At 42.1% G+C, this 24,683-nt stretch overlaps 1 protein-coding gene across 1 annotated transcript in view; it reads left to right on the top strand.

The window, feature by feature from the left end:
- Positions 1-24,683, top strand: part of LOC145399699 (uncharacterized) — a 360,302-nt gene that overhangs the window by 68,656 nt on the left and 266,963 nt on the right. Inside the window, exon 7 of the mRNA XM_080272249.1 lies at positions 7,725-7,794. Within this exon, the coding sequence (XP_080128375.1) occupies positions 7,725-7,794 (70 nt within the window). The remainder of the gene's footprint in view (positions 1-7,724; positions 7,795-24,683) is intronic.

The following is a 24,683-nucleotide window of genomic DNA, read 5'->3' as shown; positions in this document are numbered from 1 at the left end:
GGCTAGCAGAGAGAGCAAACAACCCACCATCTCCATCCTGTGTATCCTCATACATGTGAAAAATCCATTTGGTAGTGCATTATTCTGATTCATTACCAAACGAATTTTTCATTACCAAACTGGCCCACATTTGGTAATGAAAAATACCAAATGGCAGCCCTGACAGGGGAGGGGGGAGGGGGGAGGAAGGAAGGGGTGAAGGGTCCGTGGTGTAACACCTGTTCGGTGCCGCGCGGCAATTTCAAATTCTATCTATCTATCTATAGCCCGACGCCCTAATCCCGCAAAGGGTGGCCGCAGACAAAATGCCTCCAAGTCGCTCTGTCACCCACCATTTGACTACCCTCCCCCCAACTCACTCCCCCATCCTTCATATACCTCTCAACTCCATCCCTCCACCTCATCCTCGGTCTACCCCTCCCTCTCCCTCCCTCCACCTCACCTACATACACCCTCTTAGTCAGTCGTTCATTCTCCATTCTCTCCACATGCCCAAACCACCTCAGTGTATTTCTCCTAATCTTCTCAACCACATCCACATCCATCCCACAACGATCGTTCACTTCTTCATTCATCAACCTTTCCCTCCATGTCACTCCACAGGCTCCTCTCAAGTAACTCATTTCAAATTTCAAATTACGGGTGGGAAAAAATTCTGATTTTTTGGAGATTTTTCTCTTTTTTTGGCCATTTTTGGATTCTGAAGGTCCAGGCCCATAATGTCTGGTAAGTGGGGTGTCCGGAAAGTGGGCGTCCGGAAAGTACAGGGATTACTGTACATGGAACTCTCAGGATATGTGGGCTTAGATCCCATAAGGAAGTGATTAGATTTTGGAGATAATCAAGTGACTTTGAAAGGTCAGAATCAAGGTTATGGAGTTTCAGAGGGTTATAACTTGAAACCAGTTGAAGATAGAGATATTTACTATTACAAGCATATAGGAACTCCCCTGTGAGTTTTCATGTGGCACCAAGACTTCTGACCTTATGTGACCTTGAAAGGTCAAAGTCAAGGTCATGAATATTCAGGGGGCCATAACTCGAAACTGGTTGCAGATAGATATTTACTATTATCAACATATAGGGAGGCCCATATGGGCTTTTAATTTGTACCATGACCTTTGACCTAAGTTACCATGAAAGTTCAAACTCAAGGTCACAGATGTTCAGGGAGCTATAACTCAAAACTGGTTGAAGATAGATATTTACCATTATCCAGTGGTGGGCAACGCAAACGAAGACGGACCTTGCGCAAGCGGAATGCGCAATCCACAGTTCACTACCTTGCGCAAGCACAAGTGCACAATCGGACAAATATTTAGCGTGCGGCATGTCGCAAAGCGCAAACGCAAACCATTTGCATATAATTGTGGGAATTACTGTAAAATATTTAGATACTTAAATAAATAACATAGTTACTTACTTTTATTTATTATTATTATTTTCTGTTATTTGTAATTTGCGCAAGTGCACAATCTAATATTTAGCTTGCGCAGTGTCGCTAAGTGCTAGCGCAAACCATTTGCATATATTTGTGGGAATTATTGTAAAATATTGAGATATTTAAATAAATTAGCATACTTTCTTTTATTTATTATTATTCTATCTACTTGTCTATTGCCAGACGCCTTAATCCCGAAAGGGCTGGCCACTGGTCACAAACAAGCAACAAATCGCCTTCATGTCACCCTGTTCCCCGCCATTTCACTGCCCTGATCCCAGCTCACACCCACCTCTCTCATATACTTCTCCACTCCATCCCTCCATCTCATCCTTGGCCTCCCCCTCTCTCTCCCCCCCTCCACCTCATTCACATACACTCCTCATTAGTCTGTCACTCTCCATCCTCTCCATGTGACCAAATCACCACAATGTGTTTCTCCTAATGCTTCCTATCACATCCATATCCACACTACAACCATCCTTCACTTCCTCATTTGTCAGTCTGTCTCTCCATGTAACTCCATGTGCTCCTCTCAAATAACTCATTTATTTCCACAGCTCTCACTCTTGACATCTGTCCCTCCAACAAGGTCAAAGCATCACTTCCATACATTAGAGTTGGTGTCACAGTGTCATATAGTAACTTTTTCACTCGTGGAAGTTCAAACAGAGGAGTGAGCGGGCTGCGAAGCGGAGGGATAGGGAAACAAAGGCTGTGGTGTTGCCAGAATTACTTTTATCTGCATTTTCGCAAGACATTTAATTTAATAATTTAATATAGATATGCAATAGCATGTGTAATTCCTTACAAAAATCTTTAAAACGGGACCACGGATTTTCAGAGGGCTGTAACTTGGAAACGGTTGAAAATAAAGATATTTACTATTACCAGCATATGGGAAGTCCTATGTGGCATCTCTTTTGGCACTATGAATGGGCTTTCATTTGGCACCATGACCTTTGACCTTGAATAACATTGAAAGGTCAAATGCATGATCATGGATTTTCAGGGGGCTGTAGCTAGAAAATGGGTATCTTAATTATTAATTTGATCTAACGTACCAGTTCAGGTGATATTCAGATATCACTGGTTGTGAGGGATTTTAACTAACTTAGAAACTTTTGATGATAAAGTAATGATTTTGCAAATTTCATGCTAAGAGTTCTGAAAGCCACATAGAAAATACTGTATGCCTCTGTGAATCTAACGGATCAACTTATGTACAGCACATTTGTCAATGTAACATTTATACACTGACTTTTACACTGAAGTTCAAGGAAAAAACATAGGTACATAGCAACCTTAAGAACACTGGAGTTTAGAAAAAACAACAGCTTGAAGTGTCTGTATACACACATAGGTACATAGCAACCTTAAGTACACTAGAGTTTGAAAACAACAACAACAACAACAACATGAACTATCTGTATACACACAAAAAATAAACTCTTGTGGAATAAATGTAATGTTTCACTATATGACACCTTGAACTACACCCACATTGAAGGGAAAATGTTCAACATATCAGTACTGTACAAGGAGAAACATTTCCATAGCGCAAGTGAAGTACATAGGAGAAATTCCAGAGGCAGCATTGAAGTACAGATGAGTAGTTCAGCAGAACTCGTCGGCATACATACAATAAACATTTACCTTATTTTCCAGTACGTTGTACAGTGAAGTACACTCAGGTTGAAGAAAAAATCTTCAACATACGTAGAACAGATGCTTTGTTATTACCCAGTATGCAGCACACACAAGTACCCTGAAGTTGAAGAAAAAAAGTGTCCATCCATCCATCCATCATCCAATCCTACATTGCCCCATGGGGAGCGTAGGAGCCTGGGGCTAGGCAGATGGTCCTGACATTTAAGATGAGAGTGACCAGCCTCACTCATCCCTGAGTGGCATTACATGAGCAATTAACCCCAACCATCCCTTGGATATAAACCTTCACCGGCTCAATCTGATTGGAGCTCCACAGTTACCCACGAAACCACCAGGTGCCAAAATTTGGTTATATGGTTACCACCCAGCATAGTAAATGGTTTCCTGGTGTACAGGAAACCATTTGGCTTGTCACTCAGTGCAGAGTCACCCACAGGCAGAAGGAAGAGGAAAGAATGAAGGAAAGAAAGACAGAAGAGAGAGTGTAAAGTCACCCGTATGCAGAAGGACAAGGAAAGAATGAAGGAAAGAAAGACAGAAGAGGTTGGAAGGAAAGAAGGATGGTGGAGAGGAAAGGGCAAACACCCGACAGCAGCACTACGTTGAGTGAGTGGAGTGTAAATATACATAAACATTTTTGTTATTTTCCGGTTTGCTGTTTATCTGTCTATCTACATACCTAGGCTGTTTCCCCCGAAAACGGAGGGTAACTGTGACGGATGGCACGTTCACAAAATGACACACACACACACACACACACACACACACACACACACACACACACACACACACACACACACACACATTTATACATATCTTTGCCTCTCGCTTGGCAGACTCAAATGCACTCAGGTTGATGAATAAGTCATCGGCATATATAGAAGAAAGCGTTTTTGTTCTTATCCACTATGCAGCACAATGAATACACTAAAGTTGAAGAAAAAAATGTCACCGTATGCAGAACATCAACGTTTGCTCTACGTATAATTTATTTGAACACCATTATCATATGTAGACACTGACTCGCCAGAATCCACACTATAACATATAAAATACAGGCATACCCTGGTTTAACGAAGTAATTGGTTAGGTGAAACCCCATTGTTAGGCGGGGTATCATATGTTGGGGTACTTTTAACCTGTAAAATAATGGGGAGCGTTTACCAGCCTTGGATTTCTCCCCGAACCAAGTCCAAAACCCACCCAAATGAGGCCAAAAACAAGTTTAAAGCCAATCTATATGGCCTAACTGCTGTAAAAGAAACAAACCTAAGCCTAACACCTGTAAATAACTCAGTAAAATCAACAAATAAAATCTGAAAATCATCAAATATAAGTCTGGAAAAAATCAAGCTTAGTAAACTGTACCCCAAAATGACACTGTTCACCCCACCTGTGGCTAAAACACATTAATCTAAGTCTAAAAACAGTTTATAAATCAACCTAAACACACAATTTTAGTCTAGAATATCATCATAATTGGTAAAAAAAAAATAAAAACCCATCGTTAAACCGGGGTCTGGCCATGGTTAGGCAGGGTATGGTGGTATTTCTATCCCCATCATTAAGCCGGGGTATTGCATCTAGGGGTATCGTATATTGAGATATTACTGTACGTCCATATTGATAGAACTATGTTTACTCTTTGCTCGACGTATTATTTAATTGAACACCATCATCATATCTATGTATCTTTCTATCTATTGCCAGATGCCTCAATCCCGTTCGGGGTGGCCACAAACAAATCGCCTCCACATCGCCTTGTCCCCCGCCATTTCACTGCCCTGCTCCCAACTCACACCCCCCTCTCTCATATACCTCTCCACCCCATCCCTCCATCTCATCCTCAGCCTCCCCCTCCCTCTCCCCCCCTCCACCTCACTCACATACACTCTCTTCATCAGTCTTTCATCATATGTTGATATCAAAACCACAAATTCCACACCATAATCTAGACACTGTCATATTGTAGTATGCCTCTCCTTCACTATTTGACAGGGATGTGTTCCATAAAAAGTGTTTGAATAACAAATTGGTTGAATAACGAACCTATTTTTCTCACAAGATTGTTAAGAAATAGGGGGGTTAGGGTCCTGACCACCTTTGTCATTCCAAAACTATTCAATAGAGATGGAAAAAATACTGGTAAATATGAACAAAAGTGACATGGATTTAAGCTGTTTTCTTATAGACGAATGCTCCCAAGGAAAAGTATTTTAGTACTACATGCATCTGAAATTCATTGACATTTGATTTTTGATGAAAAAATTATTGGAGAACAAACAAAATATACCTCCATAGTGATATTATAGAAAGCCGCCTGAACGCCTTCGATAGCATGTTTACTGCCGATCCTGGCAACTAGACGTGACGTCATCACACCAAACAAACTCAAATGTATACAGTTTAAAACCATAATTAGCATTGGAAGCACTGAAACTTAACTGGAGGGCTTTGCCCCCAAGACCCCCCAATGATTATAATCTACCTAACCTAGTGCAAACTAACATGTGCATTACGTAAAACTGGCACCGAAACAGTATGGTGCGGTAAAAGCGTTCCTTAATCATTGACGCAATTGTCACCTGACCATGCGATGGCTAAACACTCGCTTAGGTTATGACTGCGCTTGACAAGGATAATAGTAGGGGTCTTGGGTGGAGCCATGGTGGTGCTGTAGTATTCCATGTGGTCAGATAGAAATGCAGAGGGATGAAGAGGCAACCAATCAGCAGGGCAGAGCACAGGAGACTGAGGCAGCTCAACCAGTCCGTCTGGTGGCGCATGGTTTGAATTGTCAAAATGGCAGGGATACCAGTGTTGAATAACGAAAAGGGGTATAGCTTTATGAATGTCAAAATAACCAATTTTTGAATAATGATCAGTCGAAAAACAAGAGCTCGGTGTATTTATAAGGAACCTGGCTTTGTGTGACACCATGAGCTCATGTGGTAAGACAAGTAGGCATCAAAGTACACACTGAAGTACCCTCTAATTTAAGAGAAAGTGTCATTCATAGGAGCACGGGGTTAGGTAAGTTGGTTCTGACATTTAAGGTGAGAGTGACCATCCTCACTCATCCCTGAGTGGCATTATATGAGCATTAAACCCCAACCACCCCTTGGATATAAACCTGCAACAGCTCAGTCCGTAGTAAATGGTTTCCTGGTGTACAGAAAACTACGCTGCACCCAGCATAGTAAATGGTTTCTTAGTGTACGGAAAACGATTTGGCTTGTCCCTTACTGTAGAGTCACCTGTAGACAGAAGGAAGAGGAAAGAATGAAAGAAGGAAAAACAGAAGAGGAAGGATGGAAAGAAGGAAGAGAGGAAAGGGCAGGCATCCGAGAGCAGCTCTACATCAAGTGAGTGGATGATGAGCACCCCCCACCAACCCAATTTACTTAAAAGAAACGTTAACAAACCTATGTGTAATTTCAGTGTATTTCATACGTAAAACAGTGTTGCACATACGTAATTTAAATTTTATTATAACATATGTGGTGATAAAAATTAGGCTTTAATTCTTCGCATTATGTAATTGAATGCAAGTATGTCTAAATGTCTTCCAGTTTGAAAGGTGTAATGGAAGGTCAAGGAGTTTTACAAGGCTAGTAGAGGGTGAAGTTAGGGAGATATTTGTTGTAATCAACATTGGAACTCTTTATGGCATATTTTACAAATAATTAGTATTGACATAACAAGTTCCATTTCATTTGCACCATTACCTTAGACTTTCATTGTTTACTGACACTAAATGGCAGTACCGATTCAGTATTTAACAGCAAGAAGATAACTGTTGTCGGGCAAGGGTTGTTCTGCCAGGCACAACTTGTTTTGTTTGAATTTTAAATAGGAAGTGTAGTGTGTATCATGCATGTAGTTTGGAGTTGACACTTAGAGGACTTGTATTGGAGAGTATGCTGGCCTATTCTCTGTGTTGCTGAAATGCTGAAAATGTTCAGCAGAGGGGGGTGGTCAGAAGCTAGTCCTAAGGGCTGATGAAACGGTGGCTCCAGCTCTTCATGTCATCAGCTTTCCATCCACCTTGGGAGCACCTTCCTGCTCAATTGGTGCCGTAGTTTTGCTGTAAAGAGCTTGGATATTTCAGTGTTTTGGTGTGACATGGGCAAAAGTACAGGTTCCAGGAGTCTTCATTATTAATAAATTTTATGAGTACCATATGAAAGAGTTCATGCAGAAATATTATGAAGCACAAAATCTACCTAGTACTGTATCTACCTTATTGCAGCCATATTGATTTTTTTAAGTTTGGTGGGCTGGACCTTGACCTTCGAGCGTAGCAAACTTTGACTAATAAGGAATGTGTGGTGTAGACTGTGAGTGGCTGAAAAGTTTTCAGTGGCCTCCATATGACATACAGTATTTCAGGTCATTTGTCAACAATCCACCCCAAAACAACGCATGAAAATTAAATTTTCAACCTGGCAGTGGAGCCGTATGTTGCAGTGCCCCTTAGAACAGTTGTGGCTGCACATTGCAGTTCACAGATTAAGGATCCCATTTCTTTTTTCTGTAGCTTATTTGCTTCTGTTTTACCTAGTTTATATACACCTGTTGACTCAAAATTGATTTATGTTTTTCCTTTCAGTCGTTCAAGGTCCACCTCAAAGTCTCGATCAAAGGTGAAGAGTGATCCTATGGCGGACCTGAGAGATAAGGTAGGTTTTGTGTGTATGTGTGTTTATATATATATATATATATATATATATATATATATATGTACAGGTAAGCCCTTAATTCACATGAGGGCTACGTTCCCAGACCCTTCGCGTATGTGGTAAATTCGTGTATATGTTCTGCCCTTGTGTGCACATTATTACGCATGTCTACTAAGTATATTACATCTGAATAATACTGTTTATGCACTACATACACCATATAAACTAGCATAAAGTATGAAAAACAACAAAAATGTAAGAAATTTAACATTGAAACCTGACAAGCACAGGCGTAGGGGGAGACACTTCAGCAGTCTGGTGCACAAGCCCTCACTGCCTCCCATATGCTACATTCTGCCTTCTTTATTATCCAAACAGTTGACTCATTAACCCCAAACATACGGTTCCAAGCCAGTTCACAGGTGTAGGTGGAGACACTTCAGCACAGTCTAGTGCACTAGCCCTCACTGACTCCTGTATGCTACGTTCTGCCTTCTTTATTGTAAGAACAGTTGACTCACCCCAAACACACGGTTCAGAGACAATTCACTATGAAGTCAATTCACCATGAAAACATGGATGATTCCCTGTCATTCTATAAATATACTTATTATTGATTAATTAATACTTTAATAACTAATTTTCAGGGGGATTTTATAACTCATATCAGTAAAAAACTAGTGTACTGTACTTGCTAAATAAACTGGTATGTAAATAAATGATGGGGAATCGTCCTGACGGAGAATTGTTGCCGACATTCCTCCCTTAAGTTTGTCCAACACTTTAACTTTCTCTGTCAGCAACATCACTTTACTAGTCCGTTTTGGTGTGTTACCACATGCATCACTTGCATTACGCTAAGGCCCCATGTTGGCAGACAAGGCAAGCAATCACTGGAAGGCAGAAAAATAAGCCACAAATAACGATTCACAAGTCACGCATGGTTCAACCATCGGATTCAAACTGACTGTGTGGTGCGTGGTAGACCGACCTCACACACACACACACACACACACACACACACACACACATATATGTATGCACACAGGCAGCAGATAGGCATTTTTATATTTTATTTATTTCTCTTGTATATTAAAATTATTTATTTGAATACTATAATTTTGTTTTAATTATTGTACGAAAAATTCGTGGATAACCGAAATCGTGTGAAAAAAGTTCACATGAATTAAGGGCTTACCTGTATATATATATATATATATATATATATATATATATATATTCATTATATATATATATATATATATATATATATATATATATATATATATATATATATATATATATATATATATATGGAGCTTCTGTGGTATGGTGGTAAAGTGTGTGTTTTTGTACACTGAAGAACGAGGGTTCGCACCCTGCCAGGGTCATGAACTTGGGGAGCATTCTGCTGGCCACATACTGCTTGGCGGACATAAGGGGTGCTGTGGTTGAACCTGTGTCGCATACTATAAAGTATGCTTGCACCCAATCGGCTTGTGTGGGCCAATTACACTTGGTTCACAGACTACACACACATCCAAAGCCACTCCAACACTACAATTACACTTACAAGCACTTCTCACACTACATACGAGGCGTTGAGAATAGTAGTGACGTAAGTGCCACCTCGGACGATTTTCAGTTATGTACACCATTGTCTTCCCCCGGCCTTCCTCTGTCTCCGGCAACAACAAAACAGTCAGAATTCAACCCGGAAAATGGTCGAAAACCCTTTACCTTAGAGTGGTACCTGCGGCTCTACGCGCGTCACCCAAATCTGCCTAGCGTAAGCGCCACGGGCAGCCAGTGGCATGAGGGAACTTGCTCCTGCAGTTGAGTTGTTATAGCACTTTATTCCTCCTGTGCCTGGACACACAACCGAGTAGTCAGAATACAACTCGAAACACGGTCGAAATCCCTATAGTATTGAAGGTATTACCGACCCTATGGGCTCACCCAGAAAAATTGCACTCGGAGTTTACCTCCGTGAGCGTATCCGCCAGTGACAGAAGACGCGGGGCTGAGCAGCCAATGGGAGGCGGGAACGAGCTCCCGTGACTGATGACGCCCCGTTCTCGCCTCTTCCCTTCCCGCCTACCACCACAGTCGTCCTACCTCCTCCCTCCCCACCACACTGAAATTTATTGATTTTCCTTTTTTTCTGTGTGCGTTCGTAAGAACGTTTGTGCCGGTGGTATGAGTGATTCAACGGAGAGTGAGATGACCCTGGAGTGCCTCTAAGTAGAAAAAGAGGGTCCCAGTGCAGTGAGTGGCGGTCAAACGTGGTGAAAAAGAGACGCAATCTAGGTGAAGCGTATGTGAGCAGGGTCAGTATGTGCAAAATCCGGTGATTTTACGTAAATTTTTTTTTTTATAAGATCTACCTATGGAGAAAAACGCAGTTAATGTGGCAATATTCAGATTGTGGTATATGAATGTATTACTGTATGGAAAGCCCTGTAATAGAGCTTTAATTTAAAAGAAACACGAGCTTCCTGTCATATCCCACTATAAAGTTATCACAGTCTGAAGATTGCAAAACTTTAACTGCGTTTTTCTCCATTGTTTATATATGGCGTTTACGTCAGTACTATTCTTAACGCCTCATACAATCTTTACTAGACAGCCTAAGCCACTTGGTAGAGATACATTGGCTGTATCGTCCCCACTTCGGTTGGGATAGGCTGGTCCTGCAGTGGACATTCAAATGGCTGATGAGATGAGATGAGATATATATATATATATAATGAATGTAGGTATGTATATATATACTTACATAGTACACACACACACACACACACACACACAGGTCTGTTAAAAAGAAACCGAACATTTTAAATAGCACACCAACGAGCTGAGGTAGTCTGATCATGAAGGGAGTGCTGTGTAGTGGCGACTTTGAGCTTTATTCAAACACTAGCCACATTATGCCATGTCACGGGTGGCTTTACATTGAATGACAAGCCAAATGGTTTCCTGTAAGCCAAGAAACCATTTACAACGCTGGATGGTAACCATATAACCAAACCATACATGCTCCCTATGTGTCAACAAGTGGGTTGGTGGAGGGTTAGTGCTCCTCCCTGTAAAACATATAACTCAAAGTCAAATGGCCATCCCTTACGGATTATGGCGTCCGGCAATAGATAGACACTTAATCATCAAGGTATACCCTGTGCTTTAGCGAACGTGTGTTCAGTGCACTTGGTAGAGGTTTGAGTCTGGTGAATGCTGATGGTAGAGAGTTGCTGTACTGGTGGCTGATTCGGAGGAGGGTTTGAGACAGCTGGTAGAGGAGTTTGGAAGGGTGTGTGAAAGGAGGAAATTGAGAGTGAATGAGAATAAAAGTAAAGTGATGAAGTGTACAAGGTTGGTAGATGGTAGGAGGATGAATGTAATTTTGAATGGTGAGTTGCTTGATGAGATACCAGTCGAGTCTTTTAAATATTTAGGGTCACATGTTGCTGTGGATGGAAGAATAAATGTAGAGGTGAAGTTTAGAATGAATGAAGTAGGAAAGGTGTTGGGAGGAATTAACAAAATGTTTAGATGTCATTCGCTTAGAATGGGTTTGAGAAGGCTCTATGAGGGAGTAGTGGTACCGACTGCATTATATGGGACTGAAACATGGAATAAGGGAGTAGAAGAGAGGAAGAGATTGAATGTAATGGAGGTGAAGTGTCTGAGGAGTATGTGTGGAGCGATGCATATGGATCAAGTGAGATGTGATGAAGTGCGAAGGAGAACTGGAGTTATGCGAGAGATGGCTGATTGAGTTGAGCAGAAAGTGTTGTGGTGGTTTGGGCATTTGGAGAGAATGGATGAAGAGCGAATGGTGACAAAGATAACCGGATCTGATGTGAGAGGTGTAAGGCTGAGAGGAAGACCACGAATAGGATGGATGGACAGTGTGAAAAGAGCATTAGATGTGAGAGCAAGGAAGATTGGCTGTGCATGACAGGATGAATGGAGAAAAATTGTGAATGCATAAATAGTGAAGTGGCCCACGTAGGATGTTCTCCCACATCTGGTCTAATCCTATTTATACAGTGCACTCACATAACTCAAGGACTTCTAACTCACGAATTATCTAACTCACGGTGTCCTTATCTAAGTCACCATTATCACCAAACTCACGGAAAATGCTTTAACTCGCGTTTTTCCACTAGAAAATGGTTTATTTCTGAGATGTTTAACTCACGGTATTGTAGCCCCAACTCGTGACTGGAAGCCAATCATATTTAAGCACACAGTCCTTGTGATTGTGCAGCCAATCAGAACAATGCTTTCTCCACCCACGCCACCTACACCTAGTGGCCAGTACTGTAACTAGGCTATTATGCCAAAACCACTACCTGTCTCTTGTCGACGTAAGCATTTTCATCAGTAGGATTTAGGTAAATGCTTTTCTGTATTTTTTTTTATTATCATACAAGGATATGTAATGTCTTTTTATATTGTTTATTATCATTATAAGGTATGCAGTACATACTTCTGAGACAGGATGTTAGTGTTAAGTGGTGTTAAGAGGGGTTCCGTTAATGTTATACTAGGCTAACTGACACCACGGCAGAATCAAATATATTTTTCCCCATTAGGTGTGTTTTCTTTTAACTCACAGCATGAGTTCAGAAGGAAATTACAGTGAGTTAGGCGAGTGCAGTGTATATACAGTATATATATATATATATATATATATATATATATATATACATATACAGGTAAGCCCTTAATTCACGCGAGGGTTATGTTCCCAGACCCTTCGCGTATGTGGTAAATTCGCGTATACGTTCTGCCCTTGTGTGCACATAATTACACGTCTACTAAGTATATTACATCTGAATAATACTGTTTATGCACTACATATGCCTTATAAACTAGCATAATTTATGAAAAACAACAAAAATGTAGAGAATTTTAACACTGAAACCTGTCAAGCACAGGCATAGGTGGAGACACTTCAGCAGTTTGGTGCAAAAGCCCTCACTGCCTCCCATATGCTACATTCTCCCTTCTTTATTGTCCAAACAGTTGACTCATTCACCCCAAATGTACGGTTCCGAGCCAGTTCACAGGCGTAGGTGAGACACTTTAGCACAGTCTTGTGCACTAGTCCTCACTGCCCCCCGTATGCTACGTTCTGCCTTCTTTATTGTAAGAACAGTTGACTCACCCCAAACACACGGTTCAGAGACAATTCACTGTGAAGTCAATTCACCATGAAAACATGGATGATTCCCTGTCATTCTATAAATATACTTATTATTGATTAATTAATACTTTAATAACTAATTTTCAGGGGGATTTTATAACTCATATCAGTAAAAAACTAGTATACTGTACTTGCTAAATAAACTGGTATGTAAATAAATGACGGGGAATCGTCCTGACGGAGAATTGTTGCCGACATTCCTCCTGTAAGTTTGTCCAACACTTTAACTTTCTCTGTCAGCAACATCACTTTACGAGTCCGTTTTGGTGTGTTACCAGTTGCATCACTAGCACTACGCTTAGGCCCCATGTTAGCAGACAAGGCAAGCAATCATTGGAAGGCAGAAAAATAAGCCACAAATAACGATTCGCGAGTCACACCTGGTTCGACCGATGGATTCAAACTGACTGTGTGGTGTGTGGTAGACCGACCTTACACACACACACACACACACACACACACACATACATATATGTATGCACACGGGCAGCAGGTAGGCATTTTTATATTTTATTTATTTCTCCTGTATATTAAAATTATTAATTTGAATACCATAATTTTATGTTTTAATTATTATATGAAAAACTCGTGGATAACCGAAATCGCGTGAAAAAAGTTCACGTGAATTAAGGGCTTACCTGTATATATATATATACAATCACTCCAATATCCGACGTAATAGAGCCATAGGTAGGTCCGGTTATTGGTTTTGTCAGGATATTGGGCCCCAGCTTATGGACTTGTACTTATGGACCCTAAATCAGAGAAACACCTATACAACTCCCTCTGGATATGCATAGCACCTATTTAAGACCCAAATCACACCAATAAGGCACATAAATGACTGAAATAAATGCAAAAGAAACAAAATGAGGGTCTAGAAGTATGTTCATACATTAATACACATTCTGGTACTTATGGACCCTAACCTAGCCTAACTCAGAAAAGCACATTCCTTCTGCACATGCATAGCTACTAACACCCTATTCACACCAATAAAGGACATTAAAGAGTGAAATGAGGTAAGTATAGTAGGGAAAAATGTACAGTATGAAACATTCTGGCTACTTACAGCAAGTCCCTGGCCACCTTGATGAATAATCGCCTCCTCTCGGACTCTGACAGTAAGAATGATTTCCTGAAGCACGTGCAGTACACTGTTCTTGAAGTCTTGCACTGAACTTAGTCAATAACACACAGAAGTCCATTCTCTTCACAGTGTTCACTTTTGTCCAAATAATGCTCCATTGTAACTTAGTGTTGCACTTTAACTTTTCCCAATTTTTTTAAATTTTCCAAAGGCAAAACAAACAAGTCTATTTACATTACATTATTTTTCTACTGAGTCTTTTCTCTCACAACTTTAAATCCTTAACACAACACACCGTTTTTTTCACTGCACAACACTCAAAATGACCGTGTGGTCTAGTGGAAAAGTTCTTGCTGTTTATTAACTGTCAGAGTCCGAGAGTATCACTGGCAGGCGACCTAGGGGTGCATCGCTGGGTCGTGGTGATGGCGTACCCACTGCAGAGGACTCTGAAGAAAGCCGCAAACTCACGTCGAGCGGTGACTCCACCATGGCTGATGTGCTGGGCTGTGGCTCGGAGTATGAGGGCCTGTCTTGGGGAGGCAACGGAGTGGAGCCAGGGCTGGGCACAGCGGGGGTCACGGGCCTGAAAAAACTGTCAATGGTTGATTGACGCAATGACCGACGATTCTGACGATTGATGATGCACTGCCTGAAAGCACGCACTTCCTCCACGAGTCCCAAGGGCCTCATCTCCCTGTCGCAGTCCGGGTGTTCCAGGTAGTCTAGGACGAACTCTAGATGTTCCCGGAGTGCGCTCAGCTTGGGGATGGGTGGAGTAGTTTCCTGCTGAGAGGAGTCCGCATCATCGTCGCCTTCAGCGTCGGAATCTTCAAGTTCGGTACTGACACCAGCAACCGAAGACGCGATCTCGATATCAGACAACGTCTGATACCCAGGATCGCCCTTGTCGTCATCCAACCACTCACGAACATCGTCCACATCTACATCGTCGCCGTGCGTACGTAGCCGTGCATGGAAGTCATCCATGTCAAACCCTAGAAAATCGTACTCCACATCCGTTCCGAGAAGCAGACGAGACCAACCATTTTCAAGAGTTTTCACAGGGACTTCCTTCCATGCACTAGCCCAGTTGTACAGCGCAGACTTGATGTTGTAGCGGCGAAGGTTTTCCAAAGTCCGCTTGCCTCGTGTGTCCCGTCCCTCCCTGCGCTCGTCCTCGTCCTCGAGAACAACCATCACCTCGTCCAGGAACTTCCGACGGTATAGGCGCTTTGTTGCCACAATCACTCCTTGGTCCATTGGTTGAATGAGAGCAGTCGTATTAGGTGGCAGAAACATGCACCTAATACGGCCATTTTCAGCAACCAAGTCCTTGTCGCACGGGTGGGCAGGTGCATTGTCGAGTAGAGGAGAGCCTTTACCTGGTCGCGCAGGATTCCCAGTGTCTTCGTCTGGTAATGGATGACCTCCTTGACGAAGTGACGGTGAAACCAGTCTTTGAAGATCACAGCTGTGAACCATGCCTTCAAAGAATGGTACCAGACGACAGGAAGGACATCCATCACCCCACGAAGGCACCGAGGCTGCTTTGCACGGCCAACAACAACGGGCTTAAGCCGGTGCATGCCGTTAGCACTGGCACAACGCAAAGCAGATATCCGTTCCTTTGAAAGCTTGCGGCCAGGTACACGCTTCTCCGTCTCCTCGGCTAGAGTGTTCGTTGGCAGCGAGCGATAGAATAGGCCAGTTTCGTCAGCGTTGTAGACTTGACCAAGAGTTAGACCCTCCCTGTCGATCAAGCCTTTCACCTTGTGCCGAAACTCGTCAACTCCATCCTCGTTAGTGTCCAATGCTTCGCCATGTGCTTTACGGTTGGTAAGGCCATGTCGCAACTTGAACGCGAAGAGCCAACCCTCGGATGCCTTGAAGTCTAGGGCATCGTGAAGCCTGGCGAACTTCTCAGCAGCAGCCTTCAGCTCCGTTCCACGTACCATCACACCAGCAGCACGTTGCTGTCGATACCAAATCAACGTGGATTGGTCGATTTCTCGACGAGAAGTCAGCCGTGTACTGCATGAGTTTGTCTCAGGACCTCTTGATATCGAACAAAGTAGACCGGGCCAGGTTGTACTCGCGAAGAATGCGGGAAGAAGACCAACTCACATCCACTTTCTCCAATAATATCTCCCTCTTCTTCTCCAGAGTCAACACCACTCTCTTCCTTTTCTCAGGTGGCGGGGCCATCATCACACACACTAAGAGGAGGCCCAAGAGCAGCAGGAGGCCCTGCAGCAGGCAAGGCATCACCACAAAAGCGATCACGTGGGCAGCCATTACGAGGAGCGTACACTCACGGTGAGAGACAGGCGGGAAGTGGGGAGGATGCAGCAGCGCTCTATCGGACGTCGGAGGAATGACGCGCCAAAACAATGCTCTCCCGTGGCGCGCGAGGCAAGTTCAAATTACCGACGGGATTTTTTTTTTTTTTTTTTGATCCCAAGATGATTAGGTCCGGGTAGTGGGGATGTTCGGTTATTGGGCGTCCGGATATTAGAGTGATTACTGTATATCTGTTTATCTATATATATATATATATATATATATATATATATATATGTCAGATCACTTGCTAAAACCGCCTCAAAGAAACTTGGATTATTGTACAGAATCCGTAGCTTCTTCACTGACAAGCAGTTAGCTATAATTTATAAGAGTCATGTGCGCTCTCAGCTTGAATACTGCTCACCCTTGTGGAATGGATGTGGAGAGGTTGCGTTAAAACAACTAGACAAAATTTAGAACAAAGCTGTTAGAATTATTAATAACCCTGCTATTACTAACAAACTACCTCCCCTACAAGTAAGAAGGAATGTTGCCTCCCTTGCATTATTTTACAGATATTTTTATAGCAAAAGTTGCGTCCATTTTGCCACCTCTCCATGCCTTCCCTCGTGCTACACAGGCATCTGGTAGCGCTCATGACTGGAATTGTCACTCAGCCATTTTGCAGAACTTCTGCCTATCAGAATTCTTTCATTCCCCAAACTGCATCTCTCTGGAACTCGCTTCCCCAGAGTTGTTTCCCTCCAAACTTCAACCTACAGCTGTTCAAGTCTAACTGTTACAGATATTTTATGAACAGAGGACACCAGTAATCTGGTGCATGTATTTTTTTTTTTGTTCATTTGTTTTTCCTTCCTCTGTTCTGTTATTAAAAAAAATATATATATATATATATATATATATATATATATATATTTATGTATATATATATATATATATATATATATATATATATATAAGTAATCACTCCAATATCTGACGTAATAGAGCCATAGGTAGGTCCGGATATTGGTTCTGTCCGGATATTGGGCCCCAGCTTATGGACTTGTACTTATGGACCCTAACTCAGAGAAACACCTATACAACTCCCTCTGGACATGCATAGCACCTATTTAAGACCCAAATCACACCAATAAGGCACATAAATGACCGAAATAAATGCAAAAGAAACATAAAATGAGGGTTTAGAAGTAGGTTCATACAATAATAAACATTCTGGTGACTGGCTCCTGGACTGGTACTTATGGACCCTAACCTAGCCTAACTCAGAAAAACACCTTCCTACTGCACATGCATAGCTCCTAACACCCTATTCACACCAATAAAGGACATTAAAGAGTGAAAAGAGGTAAGTATAGTATGGAAAAAAGTACAGTATGAAACATTCTTATGTCCGGATAGTGGGGATGTTCGGATATTGGGCGTCCAGATATTAGAGTGATTACTGTATATATAGTATATATATATATATATATATATATATATATATATATGTGTGTGTATATATATATATATATATATATATATATATATATATATATATATATATATATATATATATATATCTCTATTGCCAGACGCCTCAATCCCGTTTCAGGTGGCCACAAACAAATCGCCTCCAAGTCGCCCTGTCCCCCGCCATTTCACTGCCCTGCTCCCAACTCACACCCCCCTCTCTCATATACCTCTCCACCCCATCCCTCCATCTCATCCTCGGCCTCCCCCTGCCTCTTCCCCCCTCCACCTCACTCACATACACTCTCTTCGTCAGTCTTTCACCTTCCATCCTCTCCACATGGCCAAACCACCTCAGTGTGTTCCTCATAACGCTTCCTATCACATCCACATCAACACCACAACGCTCCTTTATATTCTCATTCATCAGCCTGTCTCTCCATGTGACTCCACAGGCTTCTCTTAAATAACTCATTTCCACTGCTCTCTCTCTTGACTTGTGTCCTTCCAACAACGTCCAAGCTTCACTTCCATACGTTAGAGTTGGTATCACAATACTGTCGTGTGGTAACTTTTTCACTTCCATGCTCACTTCCCTGTTTCTTGTCACTGCTTTCAAAGAACCAGCAACCTTTCTTCCCTGCTGTACCCTTTCAAGCACTTCACCCTCCAAACCTCCATCCTTACTCATCACACTACCCAAGTACTTAAACGTACTCACATTTTCCAGTTCCTCACCATCCAACCTCGCTGTTCATTCACTGACTTCACCTCTCTCAAAGACCATCACTTTACTCTTCCCTACATTCACCTTTAGATTCTGTTTCTTACACACTCTCCCAAACTCATCCACCAAGCCTTGCAGCTCCCCTTCGTCTTCACTCAACAACACAGTGTCATCTGCAAACAACAGTACAGGGATTTCCAAACACTACCCTCTCTCACCAGGGCCACTCCAACATCCACTACCGTACCTTGTACCTCTTTTATTACCCCATCCATGTACAGATTGAACAGCCATGGAGACATGACACATCCCAGTTTGAACCCAACTTTCAAAGAGAAAAATTCACTTAGTTCACCATCCACACGCACTGCAGCCTTTGCACCATCGTACATACTCTTCACAGCATTCAACAATTTCCCATCTACTCCATATATTCTTAACACTTTCCACAATCCTTGTCTATCCACCCTGTCATATGCTTTCTCCAAATCCATGAAAGCCGCATAGAACTTCTTTCCCTTCTCTAGAAACTTTTCCACTAAAGATCTAAGAATGGATATCTGATCTACACAACCGCTTCCCTTTCTAAAGCCTCCCTGTTCTTCTCCAACTAATTTCTCTGTTCTTTCTTTAACTCTGTCAATAAGTATCCTTCCACTTTTCCTATTATACTAAGAAGACAAATGCCCGTATGATTACCACACACTTCTTTTTCCCCTTTTCCTTTGTACAAGGGAATAATTATACCTGACTTCCAATCCTTCGGGACTCTACCTTCCTCCCAGGCCAATCTGCACATCTTCCACATCCATTGTACTACTATCTCTCTCCCATCCTTCAGCATTTCACCACACACTCCATCAATTCCTGGGGCTTTCCCCAATTTAACTTTCTTCATTTCTTCCACAACTTCTATCCTACTGATTTCTTCCTGTTTTCTCACTTCCCTCCTTCTCCCAGCCATTCCCCAGCCACTTATACTCGCATTACTTCCTTCCTCTACGTTCAACAATTCCTTAAAGTGTTCTCTCCATCTATCTATATATATATATATATATATATATATGTATATATATATATATATATATATATATATATATATATATATATATATGTATATATATATGTATATATATATATACAGTACAATCCCAGTTAACCGGGTGGCTTGGGGAATTTACCTTCCCGGTTACAGATTTTTCCCGTATTTCTGATTTTCAAGTCAAATCTATACAAAGGCTATCACAGCAGTAAATACAGTTCAGGTACTCACCAGTCACATTAGGGGTTACACTAAGAAATTCCGCCTGAAAAACTGCCTTGTAAACACACACCATGGTCATAACGCACTTGTGCAATGTCTAGCAACTAGCAGTACTGCAAATTACACCAGTCCATTGTTTACCGAATTACTGTATTCATTATATGTACTGTACTCATAAAAATTGAAAAATAAAATATAGAAATAAAAGCTTGAACATTTATTAGTGAACTGATGATGTGTTAAGACTGCACTGTAGAATTATCACAACACCTGTGCCCCCACGTGAGTTTGTTTACGTTTTCCGACTGTTCTTCTTCTTCCCTACCTGACCTCCATCACTCCACCCCTCACCCGCCACTCAGCTGTTTTGCAGAAAATAAAATAAATGATGTACGTATGAAATGCAGGCATATTATTTATTTATTTTTCTTCCAACAAAGTAAACTTTCATTCCTATTAACATTTATATTCAGCCATTAGTGTTTTATAATGTTCGCCTTTTTCAAGTCTGTTGCATATGTCCAGCTTCTCTTTCAAGGTAAGCACGATATGCTTACGTTTAGTTTGCACTTTAGGCATTTTGGAGTGTACAAATTACCGTCTATCAGAGGAACACAATAGCAAGAGACCTTGTTTACTGTCCGGTGGCAAAACGCAGACTGGTGATTTTTGGAAGGTGTGGAGGATGACTGAATTCAAGTAGGGGAAAGAGGGGGAGAGGAGGGGTGGTTAAGAGGATTTGCTAGGGATTTACATCAGCCGGAAATGCCTTCACCTCGCTTTGTCTGACTTCCCCCAGCCTCGTGTGACACAATCAAACGGCGGTTTGGCGGTCCATTCAAATTGGCGCACAGTTATAACTTACTGACATTTTTACCAGCCCTTGAATTTTCCCGTTGTTCTGAGTATTCCGTTTGTCTGGATACCGGATTGCTGGGATTGTACTGTATATATACACACTCAATCCTCGTAAACCGCGTGTTTATAAACCACGGATTCGTAAACCACAGCAAAGTGGCTGTCAGACTGCTGGCGCCCTTAAACCGCTGTTAAGTCACGGAAATCGCGGATCTAGGAACCGAAGTGGGCCTTTTCCGAGGAGAATCGTAAACCACGGCATTCAATTTGATAACCACGACCCAACAACCAATCACCACCCGTCCCTGGTGGCAAGTGTGCATACTAATGTCGCCATGTTGATGTTGTTCTGCCCGCCAACCCGCACAGTACAGAGCATTGCCGTGCGGTATGAGAGCTACCTGCCTTTTTTTGTGCACTTTCCCCCCACCTTCTACCTTCCATGGACCCTCCCAAACCCCCGAAGAAGCACTCTAAGCACTATGGCATCAAGAAGCAGCCGGCGTTGTCATACAGTCAACTTTTGGAGCTCATTTGTCGTGTTGAGAAGGGAGAGAAGTTTACAAGCCTGGTGAAAGAATTTGGGAGGAATGAATCGATCATAAGGACGATCTACAAAACCAGGGAGACTTTGAGGGCTTCCTGAGGGAGGCTGAGGAGCTGGAGAAGGGAGAACAGCATGAGGGAGCACCCCCACCTCATGCTGAGAGGTTCTAAGTTCTTCCCAACACCACCCCACTTCATTCACTTAAGCACACTCAATCCTCGTAGGATTAAGGTGAGATCCCTTAACATTGCTTATTTCTATTAAATACATGCACTGAATATTCCTAAATTTGTATGTTTGTGTTTGATGGTGCCTAGATAGGTGTAGGTAGGGTACTTTGGGGGGTGATTGGCCAAAGTCCAGACCCTAATTAATTTTTCACATAAGAGTTATTATTTATAAACCGCGGATTTTGTAAACCGCGGGAGTGATCCAGACCCAAATTGCCACGGTTTACGAGGATTGAGTGTATAAACTGTATATATAGTGCTCGTCAGAAGTATCGAGCGCCCTGTGTCCCTCCTACGAAACAAACCTTTCAATATGGAAAAAACATATAAATAATGCATTTTATTTACCGTTAGTGCTTCGTAGGGTATCCTTTACACTTCTTCACGGACCTGAGACGTCTTGGAAGTTAAAGGGCGAGGTTCCTGAGGTGCTGGAGGGGTATTTTGTCCTAGGAGTCACGAATGGCGGCTTCCAGCTTAGGCAGAGAGCTCACGTCCTTCCCTTGGAGATTCTTCTTTACGAGGTACCATAGGTTTTCTATAGGGTTGAGGACTGAGCTATTTCCTGGCCAGTCTTTCATGAATGATACCTCGCAGTCACGAAGCCAATTGGTGACTGATTTGGCCTTATGAGCAGGTGCACCGTCCTGCTGAAACACTCGTGCACCTGTTAGCTCGAAGGACTCTGGTAAATGATCACACAGAAGCTCCAGATAAACATCCTGATTCACTCTCCAGTTCTTGGGAAGCACAACAAGCTTCCCCAAACCTTGACCAGAAAAACAACCGTATACCATGAATGAATCAGGATGTTTAACTGAGCTTTCCACGTAACGTGGGTCAAGTGGGTCACTACCTTTGCTTAGGTACACACGTGCTCCTCTGTTACAGGTAACACTAAACGTTGCCTCATCAGACCACAACACTAACAACCATTGCTCCTCACCCCAGTTAAGGTATTTGTTAGCAAAGGCAAGCCTACGAAGTCGCTGGTACCTAGTGAGAAGAGGCTTTCTCACAGGCCTGTGACTTGTGTAACCAAGTTCATGGACCCTTCGAGACACTGTGCGCACAAAAACCTCACCAAACACTTCCTGGTTGCTCTCATTTATTTTCCTTGCACTCACACGAGCACTAGACTTCATAGCACGTTTTAAAACATTAACAGACCTTGGGGAAGTTTTCTTGGGCCTACCAGACCGCTGTTTCTTTGTGGGAACGTCACCACTGTTTTCCACTAGAAACCTCGTGCACCACCTACGCACTGTCGATCGAGCCACACCAACCAATTCACTAATTTCCTTCGTTTGGTGGCCTGCCTCCTTTAGAGCAATGATCTGGGATATGATTTCACTCGATAGTTCACGGGTAGGTGCCATAACAAAGTGGCGAAAGCCAAAACACTGCGTGACACTCGGTAAAAAATGACGCAAAAAGAGAGGGAGACGCGGCAGAGTTCCTCTCTCTCAGGCAGCCCGTAGGTAACTGAGGTGGGAACCAACCAGTGCGTAGGAAGGCCTCAGGCTACCATGACGTCATGCTAGCGCCGCAAACTTCTGGCTCAATTTTTACTACCATAAACGGGTGATTCTTTTTTGGTCATAAGTATTGCTCGCCCGGCCATAGGCGCTCGATACTTCTGACGAGCACTGTATATATATGTATATATATATATATATATATATATATATATATATACAGTAATCCCGCATATTTCGCGGTAGTTACGTTCTTGTAACCCCCGCGAAAAGTCAATTTCGCGAATACTCTATTAACAATTGAATCTTACACTTCTGTCCACCATGCTGTCCATCACACAGTCCATGTCCATACTGATTGCGAGACAATTCGCTGTCGGACAATTCCCCGTTAAAACATGGACGATTCCCCTTCAGAACAATTCGCACCCTGGACGATTCCCCGCCATTCTATAAATATACTAATCAATACTTTTATCAATATACTTATTATTAATTAATCAATACTTTAATAACTATATTTCAGGGGGATCCAGCAAAGTCTATGTTCAGTAGCGTAGGTTCTGGATATTATTTATTAGTTGCACCTTTAGTCAATAATTAACTTGTTTCTTCCTCGCTGTAGTCGCCTTTGAATTATATTCTAGCGTCACCCATAGCTATCTTCATTAATGAAGGCGAATTGTTTTGTGTTTGTTGTGACTGCGAATTGTCCCGAAACCTCCATACTCATCCCGAAATACCTTCTTAAAAGATTGAAAGCACATAATCCATTATGAAGGAAAAACGTAAACACCGTACTGTAATACACAATTATCTACACATTTATTCACAAAATAGTACAAAATAAAAAGATGCATTAACTGGTGATACCAAACACTCGCATGGTCGTTTCTTAGCTTGTCCAGTAACACAATTTTCTCTGCTAAGGTCATAACTTTTCTTGATCGTTTTGTCACTTTGGAGTTCTTACTAATTGCATTATTAGCCTTTGGTGAGGCTGGCGTACGTCCTGGGGCCATGTGGAAAGCAAGTGGGAGGCAAGAGGCTCATATCATAGTGCGGTTACAAGCACACCAGACACGTAAGGCAGTCAGGCGTGGACTGAGGAATGCGGGGCAGAGAGCAGTGTTGCCATATTCAAACAATGAAATTATGCTAGGGCAATGAAAAAATTATGCTAGATTGAGCAAATTTGTTCCAAGTAAAAAATGAATTATGCTAACTTGAAGCTAAATGATAAAATTCTATACATGTTCATGCAACATATTAATTATGTTTTGTTTACTTTGAAAATATTAAAATGAACCTACATACAGTAAGAGGATAAATATCGGTTTTCTGTCCATACTGCTTTTTCCCACGAAACTTATGTTTTTCTGATGGATTTTGATGTGATTCATTCGATTTTGAGCATCATTTCCGTCGGAAATAACCAGATTTTGATTTATGACCCCCCCATCCCCCTGCAATAATGGGGGATCTTTGGGGAATCGGGAGTTATAGGGAGGGGGGGGAACACAGAAAATGGTTATTTCCGACTGAAATGAAGCTGAAAATCAAATGAATCATACCAAAATCCATCGGAAAAACCTAGGTTTCATGAGTAAAGTACAAAGCTGAAACTTATCCTAACCTAACCTAACCGAACCAAACCAAACCGAACCTAACCTAAAACCTAACCTAACCTAATCCAACCTAACCTGAACCGAACCTAA

The sequence above is a fragment of the Coenobita brevimanus genome, chromosome 6, assembly GCF_032717465.1.
Source record: "Coenobita brevimanus isolate Jiangsu-jjx chromosome 6, ASM3271746v2, whole genome shotgun sequence".
Taxonomy (NCBI): Eukaryota; Metazoa; Arthropoda; class Malacostraca; order Decapoda; family Coenobitidae; genus Coenobita; species Coenobita brevimanus.
Note: the sequence above shows the minus strand (reverse complement) of the source record. Positions and strands in the feature narration are given on the sequence as shown.